Below are 12,776 nucleotides of genomic sequence, written 5' to 3'. Positions count from 1 at the left end.
CACCAAGCCTGAACAAATGCAGAAGATGTGTTTGAGGTCGTTCAGAGACAGTGTCACCATTACATTCGTGCTGAACAAGCCAAGCAGTGGACTGTGGAAGGATTTAAATACCAGATATAAATCTGTGTGTTGGAATGTGACCCTACTGGACTTTTTATACAAAAACACATGCAACTGATAATCATGTTCATGTGGAGATGGTACCATCCAGAGCCAGAGAGAGAAGTGAGACACTTCTTCAGGCAGGTGTCCTTGTGCGCTCTGTCTAACTCTAACAAACCATGGTAAGTCAATGCAGGTAGACACAGTCTCAGTGAATCAGTCATCCCCACCCACTTTGATTGTGCTACTGTACTGCTTTTAAGAACATACTGCGTTGACCTGTTGTTTTACTGCAGTGGAATGCTAATCTGTGACAGCAGATTACTGGTAACATTAGAAAGTGACTCAGTAATGTCAGTTAAACAGCAAAATTTAAAGTTTACTAAGATTAGCCAACATTAGCCACTAAAGCTACAACTCGTTTCATTGTAAATTACTCTGCCAATTATTATTTTATATTAATAGTTTGCTCTATAAAACATCAGAAAACAGTGAAAATGACCCATTACAATGTCACAGAGCGAGGGTGGTTCAACAACAGTCCAGAAAATATTTCGTTTACTGTCATGTAAGACAAAGAGCAGCAGCAGGATATTCTCATATTTTAAAACCTAGAATAAAAAATGACTTTAACAATCAATTATCAAAATAGTGAGCAAAGAATTTTCTTCGGCTCATCATTGCAGCTCTGTTAGCCACCATTAGCTGCTGGTCAAGCCAGGCCAAGTGAGACTGCAGCAGTGCTGCAGAGTATACAGAGAGGGGTGTGCTTTATTGCTTAAGAACTCATTTTTTCAGTTGTTGCAGAAAAATTACATTATTCACTCACTAAATGTTACATAGTCTGACTTTAAGCCTTAAAAGAGCACGTCTAAATTTAAGTGCTAGTTTTTCAACAGCACAAGGAGAACTTCTGCTAAACAGTTTGAATGTTAATCTTCTTTTATCAATAATATGAAGCACATTTTATTATTACATAACAGTGTAAGAGGCGGAGCCTGGTTGTTGCCACACAGGCGTCTGTCTCAACCTGCATGTCTCTGCTCCCAGGCAAAGACAGGGGAGCAGCCAGGTAAGTTACACCACAGCTCTATTTATTTCACGTCCTGCCTGTGTGGATGACGGGAAGAGTTTGGCACCATTGTTGCCATCTTACCGTTTCGACAAACTCCACACAGGCTCAGTCAAGTAAAGAGTCAGGTAAAGAAGTGTTTTGAAAGGTTTTAAAAATCTGGGCTGGGCTGCTGATGGACTGAAGCAAAGATGCTGCAGACAAGAAGCTGACGAAGAATGAACATCTGCACAAAGAGCACATTGTCTAATCAATGAACATCACCATGCCTTAATCTAACAGCTAGTGTGTGTTAAAGCCTCATTGCACACAGATAAACAAGATGATGCCGAGTGAAATGATTGAGCTTGCTCAAACATGGGTGTGATGAACACAGAGGAAAAAGCATAAGCAGTCTCTCTACATGCACGACAGGAACATCACTGAACTTGAGATGTGAAGATAAAAAGATGACTAGATAACTGTAAAAATATAATCACAAAAAACAAATCTACTGATCCATGCAAATCACACGGAGAGTTTACCATTTAGCAACTTGGTAGTTTGAGACATAATGGAGAGCATGATTGTGTTTGATCAGTGCCTCAGTCAGTGTGTCTCTCCCTCGTTCACTCCACTGGCTGCTAGGTGGCAGCCTCGTCACTCTTACGCTGCACTCCTGACTGAATACATGTAAGTTCTCCTCTGAATTTAACAGTAGTCATGTGTCTGCTGTCGGTGCCAGATCATGTGGGGGTTTGTCAGAACTGCAGAAAGAGAGATTACCTGTTGGGCTGAAACCTCATTAGAGCCAACACTAAACTGCAGCCTGTGCTGGGAATGGGAGGACATACCGCAGCTGATATTCACCAAGTTCATAAACCTCTAAAAGATCCAACATGGTAACAAGAGTGGATCCATTTCAAATAACAGCCCTCATCTCAGTGATTCTAATGACACATGTCAGGGCACTGAGATTACAGCTGGTGGAGCAGACCACAGATAATGATAAACAAGAGTTTGGCAGGGTGAGTACTCAGTGGCTGCCTTGTTACAGTAGCTCTGCAGTTTAGCTTCAGGCTGAAACTGCTGAGTAACTGATTCATTTACATGAAATTAATCTCCAACCATTTTGATATTAAATCAATAATTCAAAACAACAGTTTTACATTTATGAAACTTGTTCATTTAATTTGATGAAAAATTGATGTGTAAAAAACAAGATAGAAAATAGTAACTGGTGAGCTTTGGAGGCTCTGCTAAGCTAACTTTTTAACCTTTTGACAGAGCCAAGCTAGTGGTTTCCCCCAGTTTCTTGTCTTTATGCTAACCTAAGCCAACGAGCTGGCTCCAGTTTCTGCTAACTGGGAAAATACCATTTGAAGATGTCACCTCAGGCTTTAGGAGTTTTTGACTTTTTAGTCTTTCCAAAACTTTTATAGAATTAACGACACCATTGATTGATTGTTATTTGCAGTCATTGTCCTGTTCTTGTCCTTTGGGTGGAGCAAATTACTGGTTTGTCTTGAGTAACTGATGATGACAGTTACAGTGGGTGCTCTTGTGTATCAATACTTGTCCATTTTTAGCGAGCAAGCAAAAGATACGTAAAAAGGAGAAATGAAAGAGGTGTGGACATCAACACAAATGTGGAGCAAACATAAAAAATGGAAGACATCAATTAGGGAAATAAGTAAAAGTGTAGAAAAGGTTGCAAGAAAAAAAATCAAGTTTGAAGTAAAAAAAAAAAATGCTGAGAGAAAACAGAAAGATGGCAAGAGCTTCAGACCAAAGAACGAAGGAGAGACTGTGTGCATCATGCTGAGCAGTGATGGCAGTTTGGTAATTTGTGGTAAGGGTTGCTAGCTGGGTGTGTCCATTTTCTGCAATGAAAGGAGGAAGTAAAAGAGGAGAGCGGGCTCCTCTCTCATCTTCAGATTAAATGACTCAGAAGGAGCAGCTAGAGATGAGGATGAGTCAGCTGGAGGCACAGACAGACCGACAGACAGACAGAGCTGATGGCTCACTGGTGCCTGGTACTGCGCCCTGAATACCAGCAGTGCATTGTTTAATTTAACACAACAATCAGCTGACATCAAGATCAGAAAAAGACAACATTTCTGAGGCACACTGTGTAAAATGGAACTCTTATAGCTCTTGCTTTGGCATTGATGGTATCTTTTAGCACAAACCACAACCCTGATAAAGATAATGTGATCTGACAACAGCTGCCCCACCTCTTCCTCTTTGCTCAAATGAAGTTTAGGGTCCTATTGAATTTGGCTTGGTGTTGCATCAGTGCCACCACCTCACCTGTTGGCTGCAGCAGGAAGCAGTAATGTGTGTGGAAACCATGAGGTGAGCCAGACATTCCCCCAGGGATGACAGGGACTCACTCATGTCTGATTCACAAAGACTCACAGTCACAAACCTCTTCCTCTCTTTCCAACCACAGACTTTCTGTTGATAAAGGTTTTGTGTCAGAGAGAATAGTGTTGTTGTCTGTCTTCACTCCAGGTGTGGGGAGAGTGAAACATCTGATAGGATTAGTCCGTTTTAGACATTCTCAGCTATGGACTGAATTAACAATGAGATTAAATTAGGACCAAGTTAATCATGGACCCCTGAGCCTCTCTGAGAGCCACTTACAAACACAAAACAGCTACTTTTTCCTAGTGCTGTATCACAGCTCAGCAGAAAATGACTTTAATTCACCCGCAGTCAAATACACAACTGCAAAATCATCAGTGTTGTAAGCAGGCAAGCAGCTGCATGTAGGCAAAGCCCATTAAACCCAGTTTTATGTCACTGAGTGTGAGCCAAGTCCTGTCTAATGCTGTAGAGACCCAGCCCCAGCCCACTGCACGACATGAACACAGACAATAGCCCTGTGTCTCCCTGTGTGTGTGTGTCTGGGTGTGTGTGTGTGTGTGTGTGTACAGGATCAGCTCTTCTATCCTACTAGGCCTGAATTACATCCCGGCCCACAAAGTTTGGCTGGGACCGGCCCAGCCCGGCTCAGGCGGCAGGGGAACAGAGAAAGCCTGGGGGCCCTCTGCAGAGTCAGACCCCCTCCTCCAAACCAACCCGCCTCAAATCTGGACAGCCAGAGACAAAAGCGCTGCGCCCCTGGACACCGGGGAAACGCCTGCTTTCTCACACACTCTCAGTAATGTTGCCAGCACTGGAAACTTTCCTGTAGACTTCTTTGGCAATTCTTCTCAGGACTAAAGTGAAACTCAAGTGTGTTTTCACCACGTCTTACTAACAGAATGACAGTTTTTCTCTGCTGGGCAGCAACATGCTCACGTTTATTGTGTCACACACCCTGCGGGCCTGCACACATGCTCTGTTCTTTTAAATATCACCTTTATGTGTCAGTAGCTGTTGTTAACACCGCCCAAGTTCATTTCTTCAAGAAAACCGAACATGCATGCACACACAACAGAATCGAGAGGAGACGCCACCTGAATGAAGGTGATGTGTCTCAGGACAGTGGCCGATGCAAAGCGCGCATACTGGCACCCATTCATTACCTCAGCACTGTTTCTGCGCTGTGCAGAGACATGTCTGACCTACCTATGGACACCAGCTTGATGTTCTCCTTGTCCAAGAACTCCAGAGCCACCGACACGTTCTCCAGCTGCATCTGGCGGAAGGTGGGCCTCTGGTTGTACTTTCTGAACATCTTCTTCTGGGACAGGACCTCCAGGAGCCCGATGAGCCGCAGCCCATCGCTGAGGTCCGTCTGCAAGTTGCCGATCCGCTTGTTGACGCATTTCAGGTGCTCGTTACACCAGCGGGTGAAGGTGTTCTGCTGGATCTTCTTCCACGGCGCATCCTCGGCCAGGTCCTTCTCCGTGGCGGGCATTTCTGCGTCCTTGTCCGTGGAGAGAGCGTTGGGAGCGGGCGCGGCGCTCTGGTGAAGCCGGGGGTGGGAACCACTCATTTTTATGGTCTCGGCTGTCTCTCGGTTCGCTGGCTTTTTTCTGGGTGGAGTCTGCTCAACTTTGCGTGGCCGCTCCCTCTTTCCCTTCTCTCTCTCTCTCTCTCTCTCTCTTTCTAGCTTGTCTGTTTGAGAGAAAAGAAAAAGAAAGAAAGGAGTTAACACGAGAGAGTGACTTATAGCCTGGAGATAGAGTTTTTGCAAAGAAAGGAGGCGTCTGTGGCACCGGAAAGCAGAAAAGGGAGTTGTTTTAGATGAAACTGATGGCATGAGTGATACACTCATCCAATGAGGTAGCTCCGGGGCAATGATACACTTTGACATATACAGGACCCCCAGCTTAAGAATAAAGTGTTAGCTGATCATAGCACTCATTAAAGTAAAACTGAAGCTGTGGGGGAGGCAGAGAAAAGCAGAATCAGCATATTTCTCAACCCATTTCCCAATAAATAACATCAGCTAAGATTGTCCAGATATTGGGTATTGGGCTAATGAATTTGAACTTCACAGTCACTGGAAACAGATATATTAAATACAGAAAACTGATTTAAACCTACTTCTTCATAACACGACCTCAGTGGTTAGACTGTGTTTTAGGATTTCTCTATTTGTCTGACAGATAAAGAAGCTGCAGTCTCAAGAGGTTCCAAACAAGGTCAAACCTTTAACAGCAGTACAGTGGAAAAACTTGATCAGCACTCATTTCCAAAACACAACATTCTCCTTCATTCATAGCCCTGATTTATCCCTGTTCATTTGCCAGTGGTCTTATCCCTCGTCCTCCTGGGGAAACAAAGCGATATGCTGCCAGATGTACAGAACCAGCTCTACTGGCCAAGTATGTGATGTGTATACATACAAGGAATCTGACTTTGTTTTTTGTTGTTCTCAATGTGCTCACACACAGTTCCAAGAACAATTTCACAGAGATGAAGGGCCCACGTTCAGGGTCCCTGTGAGAATATGAGCTCATCTGAGATCTCCAGGGGGGTGAGGATCAGTGACTCCTCATAACGTTGCAGAGATATGTTTGTTTGTGTCTGTTGGCCAGCATGCAGCTTTGTTCAACTTTCCATTTCTGTGTAGCTGTTTGTGTCTGCGAGCATGGACAGTGTGCTTATTTGTGCATATATTTTCAGAATACAGAGCCTACATTTCTTCTTTTGACTGAGCATATGTGTGTATTAGTGTGAGCAGCCTTATATTTACAGTGGCTACAGTGTGGATGGACCAGACACTGAGTGTCTAGACACCAGCCTTACCCACCTCCTCTGTTTGTCTTCACTCTACTGACCAAACAACCAGATGAGATCACAGACCAAGTATGCACTATATGATGCACTAATGATAGCCTGAGTATTTTAGTGCCTGAGTGTAACGAGGGTAGGCAGGTTCACTAAAAATTCAACAGTTTCCTCATCTGTGTTAAAAACATCTCTCTTGAGGTTTTGCTCAGTGAATTAGAGACATTTTGATTATTCCTCTGGTTTGTCACAGAACATGTAGAGTGACAGTGCAGAGAGCAGATAAAGAGGACAGCAGGTGGCAAATATTAACCAGAAAGTTTGCAAATCATGTTCCCATTGTCGAAGTTGATAGCAGATATTACACTTTACCTTTACTGAAATGGATCAAACCAAGTGATGATGATGAACTGCCTGTGCTGCCATGCCTGTAGTTTATTGTAATGGGAGCTGCAGTTTTTTCTGTGCTCACTTAGTAATTGTTCTATAATGTATGTTAAAATCACAAACATTTCAATGACTGAGAGATTGTTTGAGTTACAGAAACTAATGGAACAGATTAACAGACTATTGAACTGTATTATGGGAATTGTATGATCTAGAAATTTTGAAGCTTGACTCATTCTAGGAACTACAAATCTGGTTATCTTGATCTCTGCTGCTTCAATTTTTACCTTTTGATCTTTTTCTAATCTGTTATTTATAAGTCTTCCAACTTTATGAAAGTGCAATACTCAATCTCTGGAGTTCTGCTTTAATATGACTAACTCAGTTGATAAAATTTGCAAATCTCACACACACGTTCATGTCTTCTGATTCATTTTCTGTCTCTGAGTAGCAGAACAGCAGTGGCTATAAAGACAGAGTGAGAGATGTGACTCTGCAGCTTTTTTGACTAAATAAGGAGCTCAGTGCCAGGAGCCACAGTGTGGCCAGCAGCCATCAAGAATGCTTTGCCTTTGTGTGTGTGTCTGTGTGTGTCTGGTCAAGGGAGAATCTCAAGAATGCCCCTCACCCCCATAACAACCCTGGAACCCCCAGTCTTAATAACAGCCCAATAAAAAGGCCCTATTACTGTAACACACACACACACACACACAATCTGGCACCAGCAGGCTTTCACATTCACTGGTCCATTTAAAACAATAGAACAATAGATTCAGGCAGTTAAAGCAGTTCAGCTCTGGTCCCTCTAGGTGCTTAATTTGCTCCATTTCACAGTCTTTATTACATATTAAGTTGTCACAAACATTTACAGGCTTTGGCCACAATTAAAATCTAAAACTATGGCTGTGACAGTGGGTACTGATTGTGGCAGAGCAGGGCAGATTAATTAAGATTAACTCAGAATTTATTTAAAAGGAGAAGTGACGCATTTAAGACAGCAAAAGGCTTTAGGTGAATGGATACACAAACAGAAATGTTATGAGGGATCATCCATAGATTCAATTCATACTGAACTTTATAAAGTACAACAAAGTGTTGCCTGGAAATAAGTGAGAGCTATGAAAACTGGTGAGATATTTGCTGCGTAGTGGACTATTGTTTCACTGGAATTCACCAAATAAACAGGAGACAAAACACAGGGCGGGGACAGAGAGAGCTGAGCAAGACACACTAAAATGTCTCAGAATCTGAAAACCAAAGTGACCTCTCTGCTTTGTCATTTGCCTCCCTCTAGTGGATATTTATGGCACTACATTTTTCAGTCTTTGAACTGGCTCCCTCTCTATTATCTCTTGCTTCACTGTCTTGGATCACACTTTTCTCATGTTTTCTTCACAGCTTTTCTTTTCTAAATTCATCCACTCCTTCTTTGGCTTTCCTTCAGACCTCTCTCCTTTGTCTGTAATCTGCAATCATTCTGGACAACACTGCAATTTTCATGGAATTCAAGTCAAATGCTTAGGTTGCATTTTATTTGCTAATCATCACTGACATGTTTTCATATATTTTCATGTGTCTGTTCATATATCAGATAATAGCTGATGTATAGATGTTTGCATTTATTTGAGTTTAGGGAAGCTTCACACTGACTAATCGTTTCATTTCATATTGGGACGTCCTATGAGCCACCAACCCCACAACCCAGCCAGGGACGTTTTTGCATGTAATACCCAAACTACTCACTGTATTGAAGTATATATTTATGGTATTTTAGTTAAATATTTTCATTAACACATTTACACTTGTACTCTAGACACTATATTTCAGAGGAAAATACTGTACTTTTTATAGTGCTACATTTCATTGATAGCTATAGCCACATTTTACATGCAAAGTATATCAGACTACCCAGTAGTGTTAACTGTCTGCACAGAGAAAAAAACAACACTGAATAATAACATCTAGTAATATATTATAACACACATTGAATGCAGGAGCTTTAGTTATAGGGTACCTATAACTACAGCAAAGTACATAAAAGAAGTTCAACTTTTTTTCAATGAAAGTATGTTTTCAAGTAAGATCTGAAAGGTCAGCTCTTCAGCCAAGTTGCTCCAAAGCTTTAAGGTCCTGACTGCAAAGACAAATCCATGGGTGAGCTGAGTAATGGAGCTAAATCCTGCACTGTTATTTCACATTTGACTTACACGTTAGGCTTTTGGCCAAAGCTGACGATGAGTGCAGAAGCAGTATAAGCTTCATTTCCTGGATCAACAGAATTACATGAAACCAAAAGGGTGGAGCAAGTGTTCCCTCAGTATTTCTGTGTCAGGTGAGAATGAATATACTGAGAAAATAAATACAGCCTGAGAGATACAGAGCTTCCTTTAGGGCAGAATAGTTAGAGCAAATACAGTGAGAGGAAAGCTAGATTGATGCTAGAGCATGATCATACTACAGCTCAGATAAACTGCTGAATATTTTAAGTGCTGAGGGCCTGTAGTGTACACAAAGCATTAAATTAGACAGTTAAATTGTAATAAATTATTGAGATAAAATGTGTCGGCTTCTCTACCAAGTGATTCTGGTGTTATTACAGTACCAGCCTGCAATGCCAACAGCTTCACATTGTCACTCACCACACCCAATCAGCCACAAGTCGAGCAGAGCAGAACTCAGCAAAGGAAGTTTGATGTACGCTGCATGCAACAACGCCAACCACTTGACACACGCACCCAGAGTGGTGTGGAGAGAGCAAGTCAGATGCACAGATTACAGCAAAGTTATGGCTTTCCCCTTAATTTCCTGCCAACTGTGTGTGTCTGTGTGTGTGTGTGTGGGCATGCGTGTGTCTTTTGGTGGCACTTGTCGGGTGAAAGTAGGCTGAGATGTGTCAAATGAGGACAGGTCTGGTTCACATGTTTATGTCTCACACCTTCTATGCCAGCACGCTCTTCTTTTTCTCCTCTGGGCTACAGTAAACAGCCAAGGCCTACAATCTGAAAGCACATTTTTCTCAACTGTATTTTAGATGAAGGGTGTACAGGAATGTTATGACCTCAGTGTGAAAACACCTGCCAGAAAAGGTTGGAAACAACTGCTTACATTGACTTTGAGAATAAAAGAGGCACATTCCAGTCTTTCAATCTCCAAGGACTCACCAAAGACAATTAAAGAGAAGAGAAACATATGAGGGGGGCAGATGATGAGGAATGTGATGGTATCATCACTTCCATCTGAGACATTTTGACTGGCAATAGCTCTGTTGCAATCATGTTAATGAAATAATAGTTATCTTATTAGATTTGCCTGATGCAGTGATTGGTCCAGTCACATAAACACATTAATCCTCAAACTATTAAACATAATTCTTGACGTCGCTCTTAACACTCTACTGCATGAATTATGGTTTTTGAATGAAACATATTTCACCACATTCTTTCTGATTACCTCCACACTCCCAGCATGATGTTGTTTTTTGTAGAACTATCATTAGGTGAAAAAGTAACATCTGCATTAAATAGCTGTATGAAAAATACATGTATGAAATAACACGTATTATTCCAAAAATCGTTTGAACACTTGCCTTTATTTTATGGTTTTTCGCTCTGTGTGGAACTTCAGAAAACTTTTGGTTTGGTGGAGAAACAGTCTACGTTATGGTTAAATGTTATTCTCTCATATATCTCCACACAGGTGCACCCAGCAGTTCACAAAATACAGTCTGTACTGTCATAAATAGCAGATATAGATCACTCTTGGTTTTTAGAAACATCACATTCTATATGGACCATGGCTGTGTGGTTTCTGCCTGTTGGCACCAGACTGGTGGAACCAACAGAACAGCCTCTCCAACCTGATCATTTGATATTTTCTGTCCCCACATGAGCCACTCAGATCCAAAAACTGCACCTGTGTCCACCTGTGTGTTTTACAGCAAAACATTTAGTATACATAAGTGTGTGTGTGTGTCATCAATTGCAAGCAGCTGTTAATTTAAAGGAATTAAATCAGTCCTGACAGAGTGCCACATGTGCTCTGCTTACTGAAAAGGTGTCCCTACGCCCAAAATGCAACATCATTCAGCTCCTCATCAGCGACATGCTATATAGCGCAGCATATGAAATATTTATAAATGGGAGGATGTGAAGCGCTGCTGCTTCACTTCCATAAGCACTAACAGTGAAAGTAAATTAAGCTCCTTTTATGATTAAGGAGTCACAATTAAATATGTGCAAACGTCCTGCGCATGGACCAAGCCCGCCTACTCTTGTGAGACCCGCTCTCGGCGGCGGAGGGCGCAAGTGGTCACCACTCTCCCCCCGCAGTAAAAAGCTCCAGTGCAGTCAGTGTCCGTGTATTACCTTATTTGGTGTGGAGCCCCTAATTGTAACACCGGGGAGATGCTTCACTCCGACGGTACTGCTGCTGCCGCTGCGATGCACGCGGAGGGGCGTGCTCGTGCGCGAAATCCCATAAACCAACTATAGGCTATGTGTAGGAATGAAGAGAGACGGAGGGATGAGCTGCGGCGCTGTACATCCAGGTTTACATCATCTGCTGGGACACTCTGACTGACCGCCGCGAGGTCAAAAACACTACAGCTAAAGCACCGAAGTGTGCGTGACGGCACCAAAACCATAAACACACTGCGTAAAGCGCCAAAGCCTCAGAGTGGAAAAGTTAGTAAGGCGCGAGGCGTGGCGCACCGCTAAGCAGCAGCAGCCCACCCGGTGAGAGCAGCCGACCCTCCGGTACTGTCTCCCTGTCACTCCGCTCTCACCGGTTCAAACAGACTCACAGTGTCTCTCACGACCCTACATGAAGGAAAACTTTATGGCAGCCTTTCACAGCAACAACCTGGACCGAGTCCACACTGCAGCGACTTTAACCACATAAAGATTTTAGTCAAGACAAACGTGTGAAAGAAAACGTCCCATATTAACTTGTCAAGCAGCAACACTTTCACTCACAGCAGCAAGTTTACAGCGGGACAGAACTTACATGAGTTGTAGCCTGTGATCCTGAAGTGTGTGTCTCCGGTGTCTCTGGTCCGCTCAGTCAGTGCGCGCAGCAGCCAGTAGTTACTGTGGTCACAGAGGGTGTGTTTGTGTGTAAACGTGTATGTGTGTGTGTGTGTGTGTGCGCGCGCGCGCTGTGCACCGAGGTCCCGGACCTCCCTCCCCACGAGCAGTCCCACTGAGGGGGTAATGGGTGTATTGGTTGTACTGGTGGCGTGAAGGAGAGAAAGAGATAGTCCCTCCGCTCTTTTGCTCTTTTCTACCTCTGCGTCTCCTCGATCCCTCTCTCTCTCTCTGTCCTCCACACTGAGAGCCTTAATTGGTAAACGGGTAAAGCATCAGAGGTGCTGGGGGTGTTACTCTCTCCCTGTTTCTACTCTGTGCCTCTTTTTTTAAAAATGAGGGTGACGTCATGACCGCGCCTTCGGGATTTTAAAGGTATGATGTCACCGGCCCGTGAAGTGCACCTATCTCTCCATCTTTTTTATTTTAACCCAGGGGTGGGAGTGGATAGATTCTCATTATTAGTGTCTTCCTGTAGGTGTGTGTGTGTGTGTGTGTGTGTGTGTGAGAGAGAGAGAGAGAGAGAGAGAGAGAGAGAGACACCCACACATCTCTCTGCACCCTCTGTCCTCTCTTTCCTGTTATCTGTTATTGTTCAGGCAAACTGGTGAACAACATGGAGAGTTGTGTTTCTCTCTGTCAAACCCTGCTCTGACTCAACATGGTGGCGGGAGGCGTGTGTGTGTGCGTGCGCGTGCGCGCGGGCGTGCGCGCATTTGTGTGTTTGAGTGCTCTCCAGCTGAGCATTGGCTCAGGAAACAAGAATGTTCAGCCTCTGCTGTGCCCTCTACTTACAGTTCATCAGTCTGGTGGGAGGATGGAGGGAGGAAAGGAGGAGGAGAAGGGAGGCAGTGGGGGAAGAGGAGGTGGAAGTGGGGTGGGGTGGTGGAGAGGTTTAAGTGAGAGTGAAGCAGAAAAACAGAAACATTACAGATTGAAGAAGACATTAGAAAAATAGCTCG

General features: G+C 43.4%; 1 protein-coding gene across 3 annotated transcripts in view; it reads right to left on the bottom strand.

Moving 5' to 3' along the window:
* flna (filamin A, alpha (actin binding protein 280)) overlaps nucleotides 1-12,055 on the bottom strand; it is a 46,395-nt gene extending 34,340 nt beyond the window's left edge. For all 3 annotated transcript variants that reach the window (XM_018700145.2, XM_018700147.2, XM_018700146.2), the window contains exons 1-2: nucleotides 11,735-12,055; nucleotides 4,733-5,224 (exon numbers count right to left, since the gene is read on the bottom strand). In XM_018700145.2, the coding sequence (XP_018555661.1) occupies nucleotides 4,733-5,102 (370 nt within the window). In that variant the 5' untranslated portion in view covers nucleotides 5,103-5,224; nucleotides 11,735-12,055. The remainder of the gene's footprint in view (nucleotides 1-4,732; nucleotides 5,225-11,734) is intronic.
* Between the last annotated feature and the right edge of the window lie 721 nt (nucleotides 12,056-12,776).

This window comes from Lates calcarifer, linkage group LG6 (genome assembly GCF_001640805.2).
Source record: "Lates calcarifer isolate ASB-BC8 linkage group LG6, TLL_Latcal_v3, whole genome shotgun sequence".
Taxonomy (NCBI): Eukaryota; Metazoa; Chordata; class Actinopteri; family Centropomidae; genus Lates; species Lates calcarifer.
This window is presented reverse-complemented; position numbering and strand designations above follow the sequence as displayed.